At 41.0% G+C, this 21,528-nt stretch overlaps 1 protein-coding gene across 1 annotated transcript; it reads left to right on the top strand.

Annotated features, from left to right (window-relative positions):
- The first annotated feature begins 7,698 nt into the window (after positions 1-7,698).
- On the top strand, positions 7,699-20,068 carry st14b (ST14 transmembrane serine protease matriptase b). Its single transcript, XM_018670815.2, has 19 exons — positions 7,699-8,148; positions 11,269-11,431; positions 12,938-13,068; positions 13,262-13,332; positions 13,906-14,099; positions 14,846-14,881; positions 15,027-15,255; positions 15,444-15,580; positions 15,811-15,908; positions 15,998-16,098; positions 16,193-16,326; positions 16,466-16,570; positions 16,729-16,836; positions 17,038-17,154; positions 17,382-17,507; positions 17,588-17,771; positions 18,096-18,367; positions 18,855-18,988; positions 19,493-20,068. The coding sequence occupies exons 1-19, from the start codon at positions 8,107-8,109 to the stop codon at positions 19,652-19,654; spliced, it is 2,544 nt and encodes an 847-aa protein (XP_018526331.1). The 5' UTR covers positions 7,699-8,106; the 3' UTR covers positions 19,655-20,068.
- Positions 20,069-21,528: the final 1,460 nt, after the last annotated feature.

The following is a 21,528-nucleotide window of genomic DNA, read 5'->3' as shown; positions in this document are numbered from 1 at the left end:
GTGTCTTTTCAAATGAAATAGTCAAGCAAAAAGCAAAATCAAAGGATTAAACACTATACAGTATAGAGTACAAGGTTTTTGTCATAACAGTGACAAATGTAGATGGACTGACCCTTTTCAGTGTCTTAGTCACTACTCTGTAATTTGGCCACTGGAGTATTTGAAGTGACAGTTTAGCATACTGTGCTCATGTTCCTGCAGATTTTGGTTATTCCACTCAAAAAACTCTAGGGCATTGTTAGATTTGTTTACAAGAATTACAAAAAAGGGAATACATCTCATTTTACTTTTTGAATGAATAGTTACAGGATGTCCAAGCCATGCAGTAATGGAGGTTGCAGTGGGTCCATAAAAGTCAATGTGAGAGGTGATGATGATGCCCTGTGCCACATTATCGATGTCGTCAGGTGTGTTCTCTCAGTAATCTTTGCTTGCTTTATACTAACCGATTGTGTTTTTTCTTTGTGTCAGATCTCCAATCTTCAGGAAGCCTGGAATGTTGTGGCCTGATCTGAGCTCACCAAGCCCTGCACGCTATCCTGACCTGCAAACCTTTCTGCTAAGTGGCTTACCAACTTTGTACAACTCAACCACAGAAACATAAACTATGGCCATTAATGAACGATATAAACCTCAGACAAGATGTATTTTCTGTGAACTTGTCCACCTACATGCCTCAAGGTGCTTGGGAGGTTTTTGTTGCCATCAGACTCCACAACGCCACAGCATCCAGTACCTCCTACCTCCACTGACTGAACCATACACCATTCAGTTAAACAGCCACCTTCACAGATATTACACCACACGCAAATATTGCATGTGTGTTAAAACAGATCCACTGTAGTTCTGAGACCCTAACCTAACAACACATTCTTTCCAAATTTGGCAACTACAAACAGGAATGAGCCAGGACGTCTTAACACTACAGAGAACGAGGTCAATAGAGTTGACTCGAATCATATAAGGCAAGGCTTTTCTCCTTCCCCTTCTTCTCTGTGTGTGAGAGTCTGGGCTGTAAGTAGAGTTACTGCTAATTTAGATCTTGTTGCTGATTCTGTCTTAAAGCTGTGTTTATGAAATTGGAAAAAAACAAGTCCTACAAGTAAGCATATAGACCATAGACCTCTACTTAGTTGTATGCTATGGTTGTGCAGTTTCCAAAACCAGACAAGGATCCCTCTGGTTTTGTGAATCAACTGACCATGGTGTACTAGTGTTACGAATTTAATCCAAGACACAACACAACAATTAGATATTGACATGAGTTAGGGACAGATTTGATGACAGGTATTCATGGAAATTTAAGTTTTTGACATTAACTATATTCCCCTATGCTGTCAAATTTGATTTATTTAACATGGAGCAATGCTGGTACAACAGAACACAACACACCGTGTTCATCAACAAAGCACTCAACACCCCACTACAACACACTGAACACACAAGACACTCAACACAAGACAAACTGGACAACTGTCTAATGGAAAATGCTGTGGCTGTACATGTGATGTTGTGATGCTGATATTCTGCAGTGGGTATTCAGCACATAGATAATGTATTATGACTACATTTAAAATCTGGCATCTGTATTACATGTATGATCCTGTGTTGGATATCAAGTAAAATCGTTGCTAATTTTCTAAGTTGGTTGGTTGGTGTGGTTCATTTTTCCGTCATCATGCTGACAACAAAATAAAACAATGCTTAGACAAAGCCTTTTTAAAATTCAGTTATAGATATTAGCTGCACAAACATGGACAAATTGTCCTGTTATTTAACTTATTTCTGTTTGATTTGTTTTGGTTCAGGTGGTCTGTTTTTTGGTCGTTCTGTTTAGGAAAAACAAAATACCCACAGTTGTGTGTGTGAAACGAGAGGAATAACCATTTTGGTTAATAATCTCCGAAACAACTCGACTAAAGATGCAGGTTAAATACATGATGGAGTTTAAATCAGTGAGGGGACATTAGAGTAGAAACTGAATAGAACAGCGACCTCTAGTGACCAGCATGGATAGCCTACAGTTGATCATGATGAGCAGAGGATGTGGGTGATCCCCTGACTTTTCATGTAGCACCAGCATATGTGGTCAACACTTATGGGTTTTCTTGTCTCTGTTTTTCTGCTTGTCCCATGTATCAGTGTTGGAAAGGAAGGTTCCAGTCTCCTCCTCAGTCCACACTGATCTGATGTTTTGTCTTTTCATATCCTCAGCATTTCACTGAGTCTTCATAGTAGTGTGAAGACCCTTTACGGTTTTCTTTAATGGACAACTTGTCTCCCTTCTTTGTCGCAGTTGGCTGTGATAGTAGGAATAAAAGTTTAAAAGTAAAAACATTTAAGGGATAAAACAAGGGGTTGACTGAAAGCCTTCTGGTAAAGGTATGTTATGTTTAAAATTGTCCACAGAGGTTTTCTTTTTGCCATGGGCAGTTTTGGTGCATAATTTATAAAAGCACCTTTATTTGCTTTATTAAAGAGACCAGCTTTGGAGGATTTCATGGCATTTTGTGGATGATGGGGTGAAGAAAAAATATATTTAACTGGTACATAAGATGCTGCTGTGACTCACAGGTTCAGATGAAGACATGTCATACCCACAGCTCAGGTCTGACTGTGTGCAAAAGCTTTTTAGCAGCAACAGGAAAAGTGTGGTTTCCTGATGGTACAGTATATGTTAAGAGGGTCAAGCTGCAGATGTCAAACCTGCCACCAAACATGAAGAGTTTAAAAACTAGAGTGACACATTTTGTTGATCAAGTCAATAGAACAGTCAATCTCCACAACACATCATAACATGCAGTACCAAAGTGCTCTCGACTTACCTTGTTAACTCACTCTCAGCTAGCTCTCTGATTGGTTACACAGTATTGCAGTCTACCTGTATGATCCAATACCTTGAAATTCTCTTCCCTCAAGATCCTAGGATTACAAACAAGCAATATCTCATTTACTCTTACTCTCTCCTTGGTGATTTCACTTTATATGAGCACTGAGTACACCTCTCTCAGATGACAGATGGTAGCCCTTTCCATGTTTTGTCCTCGTCCAACTTTAACAGAACTTTATCTCCCAGTCTTTTACAAGTCTCCTGCTGAAGTAAAATACCCATCATTCATTAGTCTCTGCATCTCTGTCTGATGTGGACTCTACTCAGCCACTTCGTGACCAGATTCCTTTTGGGTAAAAGGAGAATGGTTGTGATCTTCCATCCCATATGCAGTTCAGCTGGGCTTACAGCAGCAGAAGTCATTGGTGTTACTCTGGAGCATATTATTGCTTACAGTGGGTCCTCTTGTTTAAGGATGTATTCTGCAATTTGAATAGCATGATCGACATGCCCTTTTCCCTGAGGGTTGTGGGACTGGATGTGACATACACAATGTCACATAAATGTTGAAGATGTACTTTCTCTCCTTCTGAAGTGTAATAGCAGTGAACTGTCCCAAAAAAGTGTCTCTCCTGGGCTGTCTGTCTCTTTGGCCTAATGTCTCTGAGTGTTTTCAGGTTCATTACAGTAACATCAGCTCCTGTGTTACCTGGGAGTGTCTCTATTTGTTGACTCCAAAGCTGAGCACTGCCCTGATCTTTTTTTACTTGCACCACGATAAAAGTTTTCTTCACTGTCTTTACGATAAGTAATTTGACTTGGAGAAACATTTTCTCTTGCAGTAACCATTTTTTCCCACATTTTCTGCAGAGTGGAAGTTTCTTGGTGGTAGTGTCTGATGTCTCTCAGAGCCCCTCTGACACCATATCAAATAAACTTCTGGCCAATACAGCTCATTTGTATCCAGAACATGTTGTTTATTGACTCCATAACAACATCATTATATATGCTATAATAAAGAGCTCTCAACATCTAGTTACTACCTGCACTGACTGGATATTTTGCAAAAAATGAATGTACTGTTATGTCATGTTGTCATTAAGCATCAGTTCTGCAACTTGTCAGATTACATGAACAACATTTCCTCATATTACTAGAAAAATTAATCTGACAGACATCTCCTGCGCAACATATTTGCTATAATTAATTGTGTCAATGTATATAAATATATGTGTGTAATTTCTAGGAGACAATGTTATCACTCAACACACATTTTAGTTATACACACATGGTACAAAGGTAACCAAGACTTGAGTTGCTATCATTGCTTCACCCTGATGAGACCAGAGCTCATCATAAGAGGAAATGATGAATAAGCAAAATCTAAATGGTAAATAAGATGCTGCTGTGACTCTCACAGGTTCAGATGAAGACAAGTCATACCCACAGCTCAGGTCCAACTGTGCATAAGCTTTTTTGCAACAACAGGAAAAGTTTGGTTTCCTGTTGGTACAGTATATATTCAGATGGTACAAGCTGCAGGTTTCAAACCTTTAGACCTGCCACCAAACATGGAGAGCTTAAAAACAGCAGCGGCACATTTTGTTGATCAAGTCAGTAAAACAGCCAGCATCTATGTTGCTTTCATGGTGATTTTTGCTTACCATGTCATCCTTGAAAAGGACTTGGCGTGCACCTGCAAGGACCAAGCCAGAGACTGCCAGTTATACATGACTGTTCCAGCATTTTTGATTCTTATCTTAACACTCTGGATGGACAAGACCTTTCAGAGAGTCTGGAAATTCACATTGTCAAGTTCGAAATGTAACTTATGTCAGATTCTCTGGTATCACATTCTCAGAGCATTTTTCATCGGTCTGCTGTGGGTTGTATCTGTGTATATTGACGGAGACTGGTATGTTTGTTGTTACAACAATCACACTGCCCATCCACTGTTAGCTTGCAAAGTCGGGGATGAAATCAAACCTGAGGAACGAGCAATCATCGCTGAGCTGAAAAATGAGTCAAGGGTGAGTGTTTGTCTTGTTATTGTAGAATAAAATAAGGTTTAGATTAAATTCAACCAACTGCAGCGTTTAAAAAGTGTGGTGTTGTCAGTTGTTGACTGATCCTTTTCAGGATTAGATCATTATTATTATTATTATTATTATTATAGTTCTTGAGCATTTAATGCCTGGATGAGAGCAATAGAGATATAGTCAGGAAATGTGGGGAGTAAGAAGGCTACCAATATAATATATTATAACATATTATTAATATATTATTATAACATATTAAACTGTTACATTAACATTATAAACATTACATAAACTATGATGAAAAACTTTCAAAAATCTAATAATTTGTCTAAAGTTTTAGAAGTATTTGGAAATATAAATTGTTGATATTGTCTCAGGAAAACATTTTATCTATGATTGTTAATAAATATAATTACAATTTAATGGCCAAATAAAACATAATTTGCATGTGTGGATCTCTATGTAGTACAGAGGAGAGGAATTGGGCTAGCTTCTCTGTGTTACTCTGAGTTACTGTGGCCAGATTACATGTGTTTAAAAAAACAATTCAATTCTATTTTATTTATATAGCACCATATCACAACAAAAGTCATCTCAAGGCGCTTTTCATATGGAGCAGGTCTAGACCGTACTCTTTAAAATAGGTATTTACAGAGAGAGACCCAACAAATCCCACCATGAGCAGCACTAGGAGACAGTGGCAAGGAAAAACTTCCTTTTAAGAGGCAGAAACCTCGAGCAGAACCGGACTCAGGGTGGGGGTGTAGAGAATAGCGAGAGAAGAACATAGCATAACACAGGTTCCATATAAAATGTAAGGTGATGCCAATAATGCAGCAGTAGTAAAACACCAATATTTTGGTCTGACTTTTGGACTTTTGGGTTTGTCTGTCCATATATGATTTTACAGAGGCTTTTAATGTTTGTAGGAGCTTTTCTTGGAAGTCTAATGCACATCAAACAGGAAACGAGAGAAAAGCAAATGTAAGTGACAGTAAAACTCAGTAAAGACTCTATCTTACTGGGCTGAAATGAAATGAGCACATTAATTAGGTAAATTCTAAATAAAATACACAATTTTCCTTCTTTTTGGAGTTATGAGTATTCTTTTCTTTGGAGGGCGGGGGTCCTGTTGGTGGGTTGGGCTGCCTTGCTAAGGCAGTGGTAGGGGAAACCCTGCATATCAGCATAAAATGGTGGGGATATTTTAATGAAAGCTTTTTGATGCTGTTTTTCAGGTTATCGGCTTGCCTCTTCTTCTCTGCATCACTTTTGTTGTTGCCTGTATGTCATCAATGCCGACTTATGGTGCTGGTTGTCTCAAGAAAGCACTTGTTGATGAGATTATTTTGGAAGAGGCAGAAAATCTTGTGACAGAGACACTCAGAAAAGCTGCTAAAGACAAGCTGAATGACAGACTCAGCAGCCATGTGACTCATGGAAAATGGGATAAATGTTTTGATGTTGCCAAAGATCTAATCGCAGAAAGGTCCCCTCCAACTGAATCTACACCCTTACTGACTGAACCCTCATCTTAGCTCTAGTCCTGCAGAGAGCTTTTCAGTTTTCCAGTGTTTTTGATCATTTTAACATTCTATGTGACTCAGGCTGTGGCCTCACCATGCCCTACACATCACCTCGATCCTCTTTTATGTTACAAGTCTGCAAGTTGCTCTGCAAGCCACAGGATGTGGTCATCCACCCTGTTCTGGTGTGAGACTGTCTTAGCTCTTCTCTTTGTTTGACCTATATTCTGAAACTTTTTTTCTACCAAGACTCTTTGTCACTCGTGTTTGATAAATGCTTGTTTTCTATGATTTGACCAATATAATTTGATGACAGATTTTGAGTGATAATTTACCCTTTCTTCTAATGACACATTTAACTGATCTGAACTCACATTGTAAACTGGTTTGAAAAGCACTGTGTGATACTTTGAGTTTTCCTTTTATGGCATTTTAAAACATAATTTAAAGACATTTAGCTCTTAGTTACATTTTAAATATTTTACTGTTCTTATTGTTGATTGTGGCTTTTGATATATTTAGTGATTAATTGCTCAGTTCTTATTATTACTGATTAACAGTCATGATCCCCTGACTCTTCCTCGTGCACCACCATGAGTTGGACACCCTGGACTTTGGTTTATGATAAACCCTGCTGTTTTTAGATTTGTTTCAATCCCATTAAGATTAGGTCAAGGCAAATAATCATCATTTCTTAGCTTTTTTATTGGGTGTATCATTTTTTATTTTGTAATCACACTTTAATCCTTTGTTGTCATTATAATGTTGTATAATGTAATGAGTTTCATGCAACGTGTTTGTTAACTTTTACATACAAAAATCTGTATTGATGGCAATCATACGAAGCATTATAGAAATCACAGATTAAATTCCCCTGCTTATAGCTTTGTTTCATTGTTCTGTTTTTTATGATGAATGAAGTGGAGCTTATTCTTTGAAAGAGTTTTATAAACCCTTTTTAAATTAACAGAACTGTAAATTAACGTATTAATAATGTTAATCCAAAGGAAGGTTTAATCGAAAGCAACTGGACTTAGACTGGACTAAGTCCAGTTGCTTTCGATTAAACCTTCCTTTGGATAACTATGACCTGGATGAATGAGAATATTCACAGAATAATAATGTTAATGTTAATATAAATATTAATTTACGTCTGGAACACTTTAGATGTGTACACTTATTAATCCGGCTCCATAGATTTGTTCCGTTTCTGTTCGTCTATTAAAAGAGAAATCAAAGATCGATTGGGACCAGCTGTTCTGATTTCAGTCGCGCAGTGAATCATGGGAAAGCGGTCTCAGGTGTGTACCTGCAGCGACCAGTCCCTCCTCCTCAAACTCTCTTTGATCTGCTCGTGTCGCCAGTTTCCTCGTTCCCGTCGCCAGGTCGGTTTCCTGCAGAACCGACCTCCCGGTCCGTCTAAACCCGGTTTAAACCCGCTCTAACCCCGACCCGGTAACGGTAACGACGCTCAGTTTTACAAACAAACATTTAACGACAAGTTTTATTTTAAAATCCGCGTTCTTCGCTACAATTCGGCTTCTACCTGCCGAGGGAGAGACACCTGTCGCTGCTCACCTGTCGCCGCCATGTCCGCGGCACGGTAACGGCAGCGAGTGGCGGAGTTCACCGGAAGAAAACAGGCGACGAACTGCGCTGAAGACGGAATAAAAAGGAGAACCGGGGGCCATCAGCGGGGACTCTAAGCATCATGGATTTACTGGATTCGGGACAGAAGTTCAGTACCGGAAAGGTGAGTTCAGTACCTGTGGTATTACCTTCGCTGTGACGTCACAGCGCCTGCAGGTTTTTCAGTATCATCTGAGATAAAAAACAGAAACCAAACCGATCCTGACGGTTTCAGTTTATAATAAATAGTTCATTATTACTGATCAGAATGAGCTGGAGACGGTTTCAGTTCAGACTGATGTGATCCTGCTGTCTGCTGGTTTCCACTGCTCAGCTCTGGGTTTCATCGTCTGTAATAGTTCAGAATCCCATGGCTGTGACAGGTTTCTGATGGATTTCAGTAAAACACATCAGACATTAAATAAAACAGTTATGATGCTGAATACAAAACCAGTTCAGATTTGACTATGTTTTCTCATTTTGTCAGTGTTGTCCACAGTTTGAACTGAAACTGTTGTATCAAAGGAATAATATTAAATATCTTTCATATGTGGAACAATCAGTAAAGTAACTGTCTCTAGCCTCTTGAATGTGATGTTCAGTTTATCTCTGTAAACTGACAAAACAAGACTTTACAATATTTTCTTTTATAAACCAAACAGATTGACAGCAATAACAATAATGTGTGACAGAAGTAACAGTACTCATTAGCTACAGCCCTGAATGAATCCTGTTTGAGTGCCAGTGTTTTAAGTTAAAGGTCATCATCCTGCAGACTGAGCAATCTTCTTTTTGTTTCAGCTTTCATTCTGTTTCTATTCCTCTCATGTCGTTTCATTTCAAGTGTCTCACTTTCACCACCTATCACCACAACCAGCAGCAGGAATTTAGGTTTCTGAGGACACCGATTGAACCACTAAGCGCTCCACCTACTGAGCTACAGCTTTCACATTAATACACTTCACTTTACACTGAGCGACGTCATGCATCATGATGGATCAGCTAACTTTCTGTGTGTAAATGCCACTGAAAGAAATGAGAGACGATTTGAAATCCACCTCACGAGGAGGACTGAAACTCATTTAGCCGGAAGTTAAAGTGTAAATGCAAATGTCTCGTAGAATCTTTACTCCTCCTACATGAAGTGGCGTCAGTATGCAGCCTGTGGAAATACACATGAGATCAGTTCCCTGTGATGACGGCGGCTGAAGACTGAAACTGAACCTAACTATTGTTCTGTGGCATCACAGTGACAGAGAGAAGGTGACTCAACATTCGAGAAGCTCAGACTGTAAATGATCATCACAGAGATGATCAGTGTGATGTTCACACAAGACTTCAGCAGATACAAATGCAACTAAGTAAACTGCTAAAGGTCAGAGGTCAGAGGTTCTTCTGGTGTTTTTGGTACCAACCAGCTTCAGGTGCATCACCTCCTCCTCCTGAACTGGAGGAGGATGGAGCTGAGACTCAGACAGACAGTTATCTGACTTTTGATCTGACCAACAGAGGCGCATTCAGGTGTAGGCACAACTTTAGTGAATCACATTTTTTTGTGTATTATGTATTCAAGTGTCTCATGTTGTTCTTGGTTTTCTGTGTGAGTTTAGGGTCGGCCCTGCTCCAGTGCAGAGGCTGGTGCTAACACAGGTGTGTGGTTAACGTAGCACAAAGCTCCATCAACTGACGTAAATCCACCTCCATTAACTCCACGTCCTTCTGGTTTACAGGTGTAGAAAGAGACATGTAAAGAGCAGGTTGTGTGTTTGTGGAGCAGCGGCTGTTGAAGAGTTGTTGTGTGTTATGTAAGCTCTTCCTCCAAGACAAACTCAGAGCATTAATATTATTCAGTGTAACAGGGTGTGGATTCACTGTTAACACACTGATTCAGAGGAAGGTGCAGGAGACAACATGCTGACATTCCTGTCCTACTACACCCTGCTTCACTCTGACACACTTCAACAGGTTCACACACACAGTCTCGCACGTCTGAACGGAGGATCTGACCGGTTTAACACTCACCATCAGAGCCCAGAATCATCTGACAGGAAATATACCTGATGTTTAACAGGCTGCAGCTCTCTGATGTTTAATGTCTAAACAAAAGCAGCTGTACGAGAACTCTGCTTAAAGACTGTGTAAAGAACTTTAGGAGTGCAGTTCTTCAGTGGGTAATGTGATAATTATATTTAATTTACATACAGTAAGTGGTTATATATAGTAAATGCTTACAGCATGTTTAGATTTATATTTGACAGATGATAGTTTTGATGGTTTACAGTTATACATGAACTTTTATAATTCAGCATCTAGACTGACAGTAGAAGTAAAATTATTCATTGAGAGGTGAAAGAAGTCCAGGTCAAAACCTAGTTTATGTCTGGACTATGTAGTATTTGCATTCTGCAGAGTGTCAGCTGGTTTGCAGCCATTTATCTGTTTGCTTCTCTCCTCTGCCTGTGATCACATACACTGTTGAATGCAGCCCATTTTCCCTTAAAGCTGCTCTCAGTGACCTGTTCTTTTATTTCTGTCTGACAACAGAACAAGTAAGAAACACAGACTGAACCTCAGCTTGTTCAGACGATATGGTATCAACCAGTTGTAAAATGATCAGAGAGGTTAAAAGCTGTAAATGAAACGACAAAAGCACAAAGTTATCAGCTCTGCCCAGTCATTTTGAAAGAGCAGCAGCCAATAGGGAAACTCCAGTAGTCTTCCAGCTGACCAGTGGTTTAACTTCAACAGTCAGTCAGTCACAGATGTGTATTTATAAGGCTGGCCGTGCTGTCGCAGTCTGACCAAAAAAAGTTCTCCTGCTGCACTTTTAGAATGAAGATGGAGGTTTTCCTGTTAATGTCACTGTAATCTGAGCTTACAGTGAGCTTAAAGCACTTCTAGTTGTATCCAGCTGTGCAGAAGGTTTTGGTTTCATTTGACCTCTGATCACTCGGCATCGAAAAACATTTAGAGATCGTAGCGTGTTGCTCCAGGAACACTGGTCCTGTTACTTGTTAGAAATAGTCCAGGTAAGACCTGCCGACATCATGATTTATCAGCAGTTTGTTGTAGTGACCAACAACAGGAAGCTAACACTGATGTTTTCACAGTCAACACAGATCGGAGGTGAGGTTCCCAATGTCAGCACTGAGCTGGAAGATCTGGAGGAGCTGTAGCAGAACCAAAAGTTCATCTTTAAAAGATACATGAACAAACTCTTTGACTCTGTCCACCTCTCCTGCAGGACACTGACTGGGATGCAGGTCTTCAGTTCCTGCCGGCTACAGACTCCAAGAAGCTGGAGAAGAAACCAGGCCGCAGGAAGAGGCTGTGGATTGGAGTCGGTCTGCTGGTTTCAGCCGCTGCTCTGGCTCTGCTGACCGGACTGCTGGTCTGGCACTTCCACTGTGAGCTGATTTAAGCAACCTTTATTTAAACAGGCAGTGTCATCAGGTCTGACTGAGAAAAGATATACTGTATATATAAATATAAAAGTGGTTGCTGTTCTAGAAGCTCTGGTGAATAATGTCACATCAAACATTAAACTTCACTTACATGAACTGGTGTAAAACAAACAGGAAGTGCAGCATGTTGTCATGGATTCAGTGAATTTTTCTGTGAGCTACAACACAAGCTCAGTTCTTTAGCCTGTAATTATTTACAATTTGGAAAATTAAGAAAGCCAAATTTGCTGTTAGCAGCTCCTGTTTGCTCTGTATCCATGGATGTACAGACAACGATCACTGGATCACTGTCATACTGAGGAAAACTTAAAAACAGGAGAATTCTCCAGCAGGTTCTGCAGTAAGAAGGAACCTCTTTTTCTGTGGTCTCTAAGTGGGTTTATGGATGTTTCTGTCTTTTAAATTGGCCTTAATCAGATCACCTGTATACACCTGTCTGTTTCACCTCACACAGTATCATTACTTCACCACCTCCCTCAGTTTAAACCTCTGGATTATAGAAAACTTTCTGTAGGTGGAAACGAGATACAAGTTGGTTAAATTATATCAACCTTCCCAAATCAAGTTTTCCTGCCCAGTTAAAGAGTCTAGTCTGGCATCACCACATGCAGGGAAAGAAGAGAATACATACACCGCCTCCATTCTGGGAGCAGCCCTGTGTAAACACAAAGACCAAAAGCAGTAAATGAAAGCAGGTTTGGTTTGTTATCAGTCCACTCGAAACAACATTAAACTGATTCGGACTCTCACAGGCTTAACCCAATAAAAACTTTCAGTTTCAGCTTTCCACTGCAGTCAGAAACTCTCAGGGTGGTGATGTGTTTTCATTGTGTTATCTCTGTTCTCCAACACACTGGGATTGGAAGTGAAATAATCACAGTGAAGTTTATCTTTAACAGACTGCTCAGAAATGATTAGAGGGCTGTGGGACGTCAGATAAAAAGCAGGGTTACATGTTCTTTCTCTTTCCTGTGGGGAAACTCTGATTTTCCCACACAACTGGATCCCAGAGTTATTCTTCATTTTGTTCTTCTCTTATTACATTTGTTGTAAGTAGTGAAGTAGATTCAACAACACTTGATCAACTTGATCTACTAAGGTATGAAGCTGCTGCATTGTTCACATACTGCATAAATAGTTTGTTCTTCCACAGTTCAGCAGTCACTCAGAGTAGGACTGTAACCGGTGGTTAGTTTCATTATTGACAGTCTGGTTGTTACTTTCTGAATTGATCAAAACATTTTTTTGTCAGAGAATCCTCTAAAATATCATCTCCATTTCCCAAAACCCAAAGCTTCAAACTGCAGTTTCTGACCAACGGTCTAAGTTTACAGTGATATAAAACAGAAAGGCCAAAAGCAGAACTCCACAGACCACCTTAAAGTAGGAGAACAAGATGGATAAAGGGCTGATGAACAGACCAGAGGTTCACTTCTCTCTCTCCGTCAGTACGCCGTGACGTCCGAGTGAAGAGAGTTTACATCGGCTCCATGGGGATCAGCGACCGGCGCTTCCAGCCTGCGTATGAGGATCCCAGCAGTACTCAGTTTACTAACCTGGCCTCTCTGGTCAGCCAGCAGGTGAGACTTCACTCCAGTCCCAAAGCATCATGGGAGTTCACTCCAGTAAATGTCTGTCAGTCTGAGCTGTGATATTCATGTTAACTCTGACCACTTCTGCTCTGTGGCTTCCTCTGTTCTGTATTTCTGTGTTTGTTGAGATGATTGTGATGGTATGTCACATGTTAATGAATGTGACCTTTGTCTCTTTCAGCTGAAACTGATTTACTCCAAAAACTCAGTCCTGGCCAAATACTTTAAAGAATCCACAGTCCAGGCCTTCAGGTATGGATCATATTACACAGGTTTTCTCCATGATGTGTTGAACACTTTATATAAAATGATACTTACATTAAATCAAGAGAGAGTTTGTAACCTTTATGTACAGTCTCTTTACAATCAGTTGACTTCCCAACTGACCATAGTTATATATGTAACTTTTTTATGGAGCAGCTGCAGAAAGTTGACAGTAGTTGGGTTGCAGTTCCCTGTAAGAATAATTGGAAGAGCTGAAATAGGGCATTACTCTGCCCTTTAAAGGAGCTGTATGTAAGTTTTTGCTGTCGCTACGTAGCTAACATTAGCATAAACAGCTGTTCACTCACCAGTCTAGAAGGAAAACACTGAGTTCAGCATCAAACATCATTCCTTTATTTGCCAAGAGCTCCAGAGGGGGAAAGCTACACCAGTGTTTTGCTTCCAGTTCTATCACTACTTTTCTTCTACTGAAGTTAGCATGCTAAGCAGTAGCTTCCAGAGTACTCTTTATGCTAAGCTTTCCTAACATGTTGAACCGTTGCTTTGTTAAAGCCAGTCGTAGGTGTAAAGTCCTCTCTGGTTGTGTTTCTCATGTTGTAGTGAGGGAGATGGTGGTGGTGACAGCATTGTGGCGTATTACCAGTCAGAGTTTGAGGTCCCCGTCCCCCAGCAGACTGCACTGGACGAAGCCATCGAGTCTCTGGAGCCGCCGACAGGAAGTCAGCAGGGCCGACAGGGACGCATTCTACTGAAACCCACCGACGCTCTGAACGTCAACAGTGTCAGCTCACGAGGTCTGAGCTCAAAGATCCACATCAGCCTCGCAAATCGATGTTTACAGGGAAACTGTAAAAGTCTAAAATGTTTAAGTCGTACTAGTTTAGGTTTGACTAAAGGTACAGACCAAAATAAACTGGTCAGAACTTTAATCTGAGCTGCAGCAAGAGAAACAAGAGGGTCAACATTTAATCTTTAGCATTGGATATCTGACATTCCCTGAAACAACAGGATAACTTCTGTGCAATATTTTTATTTGATATTAAATATTTTGTTCTCATGAAGTTGATATCTGAGATCTGGGGTTCACATGGTCACATCACTAAAAAGCAGGCTGTTGATCGTCTGCTAAAATAAAGTTTTTCACCTCTGCACAGACCCACAGACAGTAACTTTATTTTCACTTCAGTAGCATAATGAACCATAACATAACATGTATCTCTATTGTCTGTGTCTACTTTTGGTTCCTCTATTCTCTGTCCGCTTTGTGGACGAGTTCCTGAATCTACATTTGGGTTCTGCTCAGACATCTCCAGCAGGGGGCAGAGTTATAGAACAAAGGACCAGGGACACACATCTGTCCAACAAATAAAGGAGATATCTTTCATTAATTGTTTTCCTGAATATAGTGGAAATGTCTTTTGTTCATAGCTTTTCTTTTTGAGTGCATTTGAGCTTCTAATGTACAAAGATACAGTGAACGTCTCTGTTAAGAATTGTTTTAGTAAAATAATGTTTAAATACTGATTCTTTGTTGTTACAGCTATAGATCCACGCATGACAAGGAACTCTTTATTTGGTAAGATCTGTTAATTGTTAATTCTGGATGTGGCATCCTTTTCTTTTTCGTTTTTTCTTCAACTTTTAGTTTGGTTAGGTCTGTAGTGGGATACATGTTTTATAACCAGACTTCATCCTTCATTGTTCCATTCTCCCATTCTCAGTGAAGAAACACTTCAACATCCATGTCAAAGAAGCGGGAATCGTCCAATCACCAGGGTTTCCAGATTCCTCATACCCCCCAAACATCTACCTGCAGTGGAGGCTTCGGGCCGACCCCGGCCACCGAGTCCAGCTGGACTTCCACACCCTGATCCTGGAGGACGACTGTCAGAAAGACTTCATCAAAATCTATGACTCCCTGGCTCCAATAGAGAACTGTGCTCTGACCGAGTGAGACAAACTCCCACTTTTACTAAACTATACTGGAGCACAGAGAAAACTAGATTTCCAGGGGTGTTAAGTTGTTCTGCAAATCTTAAAGCAGTATATTAACAGATATTCATTTTTGACATAACTCAAGCATTTTTTAGATTTTTTGGCACTAACTTTGTGTTTGTGTTTGTGTGGTCTGTCTTCAGGCAGTGTGGATACCCCCACAAGTCCCTCTCCTTCCTGTCCTCTGGAAACGTCATGTTGCTAACTCTGGTCACCAGTGAAGAGAAGAACTTCCCCGGCTTCAGAGCCAACTACTCCCAGATTCCAGTGACTGAACAAAGTATGACAGGAAATACAGTCTGAACAGTAATCACAGCAGAAAAACACTTAATCACCACAAAGGACTAAATCTAGAATCAACAACTTGACACATGATCACAGATTCTTGAAATTAATGAAGTTTTAAAAGTTAAAAATGCAGGAATGAAATTGAAGGACATCGATTGAACCTGAGCTGAAGTCTCTGTGGATGATAAAACCTAAATGTGAACTGTCTGTCTTTCTGTCCAGAGTGTGGAGGTACACTGACGGGAAACAAAGGTTCCCTCTCTTCACCTTTCTTCCCCTCCAACTATCCTCCTAAAACCACATGTGTCTGGAACATTGAGGTATGTCCACATTTCATTGTTCATATCTCATTTTAGGTTTCATTTCATTTCTGTAATTCTGGTTTGTAATTCTCTTGTTTTTTTCTCAGGTCCCGAAGGAAAAGTTTGTAAAGATTCAGTTCAACAAGTTCTTCTTGGGAAATGAAAGTAAAGAGTGTCCCAATGATTATGTTGGCGTCGACAATCAAAGGTCAGCAGTTTTGTTCTTTGGTTTCTTTTGCAGCTTCCTATGAATGTTTGCACTCTGAATAACAGCTTTACCTCCCTGTCTCTTTGTGTTGTAGACTGTGTGGCAGGAGGTTAAAAAGCACAGTGATCACCAGCCAAAGCAATGAGATGACCATCAAATTTAACTCAGACTCGTCCTACGTTGACCAGGGTTTCACTGCACAGTATGAAGCCTTCGTCCCAACCAACCGTAAGACAGATTTTTTTCAGTTTAATTAAAATACCATAGCTGTGATTTGTTTTAACTACACATTCTGGCTACTTTCTCATGCATACCTCCTTCACTGCATTTTATGTTCAGTGTCTGACTGTTTGTTGTCATTGATCAGCCTGTCCGGGAAGATTCCAGTGCACCAACAACCTGTGCATCAACACGACTCTGCAGTGTGATGGCTGGAATGACTGTGGAGATGGCAGCGATGAGGACAACTGCAGTGAGTCCAAACCCTGAAAGTCCAAACCCAAAACATGAGACATCTGTGGATATGAGCACCGATGGGCTCAGAGATGAGAGTCACAAATAGAACAGGGAAATCAGAGAATGTTGACACACACTGACATTTTGGTATTCTCTCTTTGTGTTTCTGTTCAGAGTGCGAGGTCACTCAGATGAAGTGTAAAAATGGACGCTGTAAACCAAAGTTCTGGGAGTGTGATGGGTCTGACGACTGTGGTGACAACACGGATGAAGAAAACTGTGGTGGGTTCAACTGAACTGTCTGGTAAACCCCCAGATACATACAAAGCTGAATTTATTAAAAACGGGAAAGGGCCTGTATCTGAAAATAGGCTTTAATAATCTAAAACTGATTGTCATGGTATCTTGTCATACTGAACTTCAGGACATAGCAGTTTTCTAAGTGAAGATCTAACTGCTGGTGATGTTTCCTCTCCTTTGTAGTAAGATGTAAACCAGGAGAGTTTTCCTGCAGAAATGGCCGCTGTATCCCAGAGAAGCTGAGGTGTAACGGAAAAGATGACTGCAACGATGGATCTGACGAATCTAAATGTGAAAAATGTGAGGAGAAAATCTGGTTTCTCAAACAGTTCCACTTATACAGACACATCAAGAAACTGTCCAATTAAACAAAATGACTCTACACTTAGAGATATCGTGCTGGTGCTTGTCGGTACTGTAATTTGATTGATTTAACAGGCAGTTTTGAGCCTGTTGCTGCAGGTTTGAATAAGCTGGATCCATCTTTAATATCAGTACTGATAATGTGTGTGTGTCCTGTCATTCAGCTCTGGTGCTGCAGCAGTGTTCAGAGTTCACCTTCCGCTGCAAGAACGGACGCTGCATCAGTAAACTGAACCCAGAGTGTGACGGAGAGGAGGACTGTGCGGACGGCTCTGATGAGGACGACTGCCGTAGGTTTCCACACACACTCATACAGCTGACTGCAGCGTGACTTCAGGAGTAGTTTGTGTACATCTGTGTGTGTTTGCAGAGTGTGGATTGAGGCCGTACAGGAGCTCTCGTATCGTGGGTGGTCAGGCGTCGCGGGAGGGCGAGTGGCCCTGGCAGGTCAGCCTCCACATTAGGGGCACGGGTCACGTGTGTGGAGCATCTGTGTTGAGTCGCCGCTGGCTGCTGACCGCTGCTCACTGTGTCCAAGACAACGGACCAAACAAGTAGGAGCTCCTCTGATCTGTCAGAGCTTTGACCAGGTTACAGAGAAATTCATCAGAACAAACTGTGACATGAACAAGCCTTTCTTTATCAGTTATGAGCTCAAACTAGGTGTGTGACTGGTGGCTGGACTAGACTCTACAGGGATAAACTTAAATTTTGGACTATCCCTTCAAAGTTACTTCGAGTAATTCAAGTGGTTCTTTGACCCCACTCTCCCTCACAGCTCAGTCATGTCATAAAAGTCTGTAATACATTCTCAAATTTATTCCACTGTTTTCTCCTGCAGCTGTGAGCTCTGACCTTTTGAGTGTGTGTTCATGCAGGTATTCACAGGCAGACCAATGGGAGGCCTTGCTGGGTCTGCACGCGCAGAGTCAGATCAGCGAGTGGACGGAGAGGAGGAACATAAAGCGGATCATTGCCCACCAGGACTATAACCCCCTGACCTATGAAAACGACATCGCCCTGATGGAGTTGGACAGTGAAGTCACCCTCAACCAGAACATCTGGCCCATCTGCCTGCCCTCCCCCACGTATGACTTCCCAGCAGGCCAAGTGGCATGGATCACGGGCTGGGGAGCCACCAGAGAAGGAGGTGAGATGACCCCAAACAGCATCACTGAAACTTTGCATTTGCTTGAATGTTCGTTGTCTGAGAGCTCCTGTCCTCCATGTAGAGAGTGATGAGGTTCATGGTTTTAGGTTTGAAATAAAAAGGACGATTTGGGTCGTAAGCATCAATAAAACAAACACCCACACAGTTTGACTGACAGCAGTTGAACTTTCAGTAAGTTGTCAAGTTGAAAATATTTTTCTCAAAACCTGTTTGTATGGCTACTAATCTAAACTCAGATCTGTCTAAACCCTGACATCTAGTGGTGAAAAGTGGGTACTGACTTGCATGAAATCTGAGCAGCGTAGGATAGATGGTGACATTAAGTTTAATACCTGCTCTGAAACAGATCTTCAGAGTTCAGAAATTAACTTTAAATTTGAGTTTAATTATGTTTTACTTTTATGGTCTTCTTTTGAATTGAGTCTCCAACATCTTTGTGCTGAGAACTCATCTTCTTGTCTGTCAGGCGTTGCTGCCGTCATCCTGCAGAAGGCGGAGATTCGGATCATCAACAGCACGGTGTGTAAGAATCTGCTGGAGGACGTCACCGACAATATGCTGTGTGCCGGAGTCCTGAAAGGAGGCGTGGACGCCTGTCAGGTACAAACAAATCACAGTGATACTGTGTCACAGTCTGTGATTTCATCCTACTACATTCAGTCAATTTAACTTTCAATCGCTCTGAAAGAGGAACTTAAAAAGTGGAACCAGTGTCAGAGCCAACATATGAGGTCATAAACACAGGGAGTAAGCAGCACCAGGCTCAACAAACTGCAGCACCTGTAGCAGAACGACCCAGTGGGTTTAATTCATTAATCTGATTGGACTGTAAACTTTTAGTTATATTTACCTGAGATATTGAAAAATCAGTTGTGCAGGTATCTAAATATCCTGATGCCTTTACTACCTGCCTCTCAGGGCTAAAACAAACCCTGATGCATGTTCTACTTTCTGCTCTGTGTTGGGTTTTTTTAACAGCGTTCAAAACACTCGTCTGATGTGTCTCTTTGCTCACAGTTGCTAAAACACTTCCTGTGTTGGAAGTAATCCCAGCTGATTCCTCAGTCTGATTACTGCTGTAACTCTCCTCTCCAACCCTCTCAGGGTGACTCCGGTGGACCGCTGTCCATCACCAGTCCCAGTGGGCGGGCCTTCCTGGCTGGCGTGGTGAGCTGGGGCGACGGCTGCGCTCGCAGGAACAAACCCGGCGTCTACACCCGAGTTACCAAATACCGCAGCTGGATAAAGGAGAAGAGCGGAGTGTAGCTGCAGAGTAGACAGCTTCTCTGGATTACGGGTATTTCTCATATTTCTGACCAGAGGTGAACATTGGTTGTGTTAGTTTTTCTATTTGAAGTCTTGTTTTAAGCCAAAACAAGATCATCAATATTCACATCAGACTCAGCATCATTCACAAAACACATAAAACCTTTGTTTTTAACTGAATATTTTACCAAGGAGAAAATTTTTAGTCTTTCATTTAAATTTTTAAATTAAACACTCGTTGTGTTCCTTTGAAACTTCACAACGATGATAAAAATCTTCTCAGGGTGAAAAAAGAGATTCTTTACTCTTCTGAGTTTACATACAGTCAAACTACAACTGTCCTCAAGGCTCATTACTTCTCTTTGCCTGAACGGTGTCACTGTGTTTTTGGTCTCAACTAATATCAAACACTAATTAAAGCTGCGAGCAGCGTTGAACAGGCCCTCGCACCCGGCGCCCGTCGGGGGAGCGGCGACCGCGGGACCCCGGCAACCGCGGGGTCAACGCAGGTCGCAGGGCACACGCTGGCGTAACAGTTCACACTTCCGAGATGTAAAAATTTTAAATAAAAGCTTTTACGCTAATTATTTTCTGTGATAATATTTTTCAGAGCTCATCATCTGTGACAGCTCTTGGCTCTCTTGACTGTAACCTCCCTGTGGCAGCTTCTCACAGACTCAATCAACTCCTCTTCCCCTCCCCCCTCAAACACAAACACAAACACACACACACACACACACACACACACACACACAGATACCCCCTCCCAAAAGGAGATAAAACTCAGTTTTAACTTGAGTTTAAAAGCTTTGAGCTTTGAGCAAAAGCATTTTTTTAAGTTCTGTTATTGGGTGCATATATAAATCATTTATGCTTAAACAAGGCTTATAATGAAGTTATTTGAACAGTGAATATCTCATCTGCCTAAAGTCAGGGCGAAGCCACTAACCAGCTGTAGGGATGGGTATCATTAGGATTTTATCTTTATCCATACAGACCCCTATCAGTCCAGCTCAGACTGTTACTGGTTTAAGAGAGTGAAGTTTATAGCAATTTGCAAAATTTGGAGATTAGTGACAAACTAACCAGTTAGACTACATACAGACAAGCTTTCATTTTAGCTGTTAGTAACAGTTTGCCATGAGCTTAACCAGCGTGCTGTGCTTCCTGTTAAACATGTTATGAGACTGTGGACAAGGCTGAAAATATTACTTTACTAACTACTTGCCGAACAGGCGCTTTGACAAAGAAAAGGTAAAGGCCAGCAGCTTTTACTTTTCAATGCACTTGTCGTCAACTTGAGTGGCTTATATTCAGCTGGTTCACCTCGACGCCCGTGGACCTAGTGCACTTTTCCTGTCGCCGTACACTGAGTAACACGAAAAAATCAGCTGACCCCGTGTGAAATTTCCTAACTGATCAAAACCAAACTGTAAAGACAGCATCAATCCACGCTCAGCTTTGGTCAAGGGGAGACATATGGGAGAAGATGAGTAGAGAGATGGAAAGAAACAGAAAGGGTGATGGAGAAAGATTACATGAATTCAAAATAACCTACAATTCCTTCAAATTAATTTGAAGCCAGTTTAATTTTTTGAGCCAGCTTTGACATCTGCAGATATGAGTTTCTGAAGAGGGGCCTGCTGAGGTTAGATGTGCTGAATAATATCCATTTTCATATCAGAAAAAACACTGCATTAAACATTGTCTTAGCTCACTGAGCTGAGGTCAACAGGTAATATAACCAACCTGTGAGGTGGCTCACCCCCGTAAGATAAACACATAAATGATCCCTGATAGAACCGATAATTAAAGGCACATCAGTGACAGGGAATGCTATTAAAACTAAACTATAAACTGGTGACATTAACTGC

The sequence above is a fragment of the Lates calcarifer genome, linkage group LG6, assembly GCF_001640805.2.
Source record: "Lates calcarifer isolate ASB-BC8 linkage group LG6, TLL_Latcal_v3, whole genome shotgun sequence".
NCBI classification, from domain to species: domain Eukaryota; kingdom Metazoa; phylum Chordata; class Actinopteri; family Centropomidae; genus Lates; species Lates calcarifer.
Note: the sequence above shows the minus strand (reverse complement) of the source record. Positions and strands in the feature narration are given on the sequence as shown.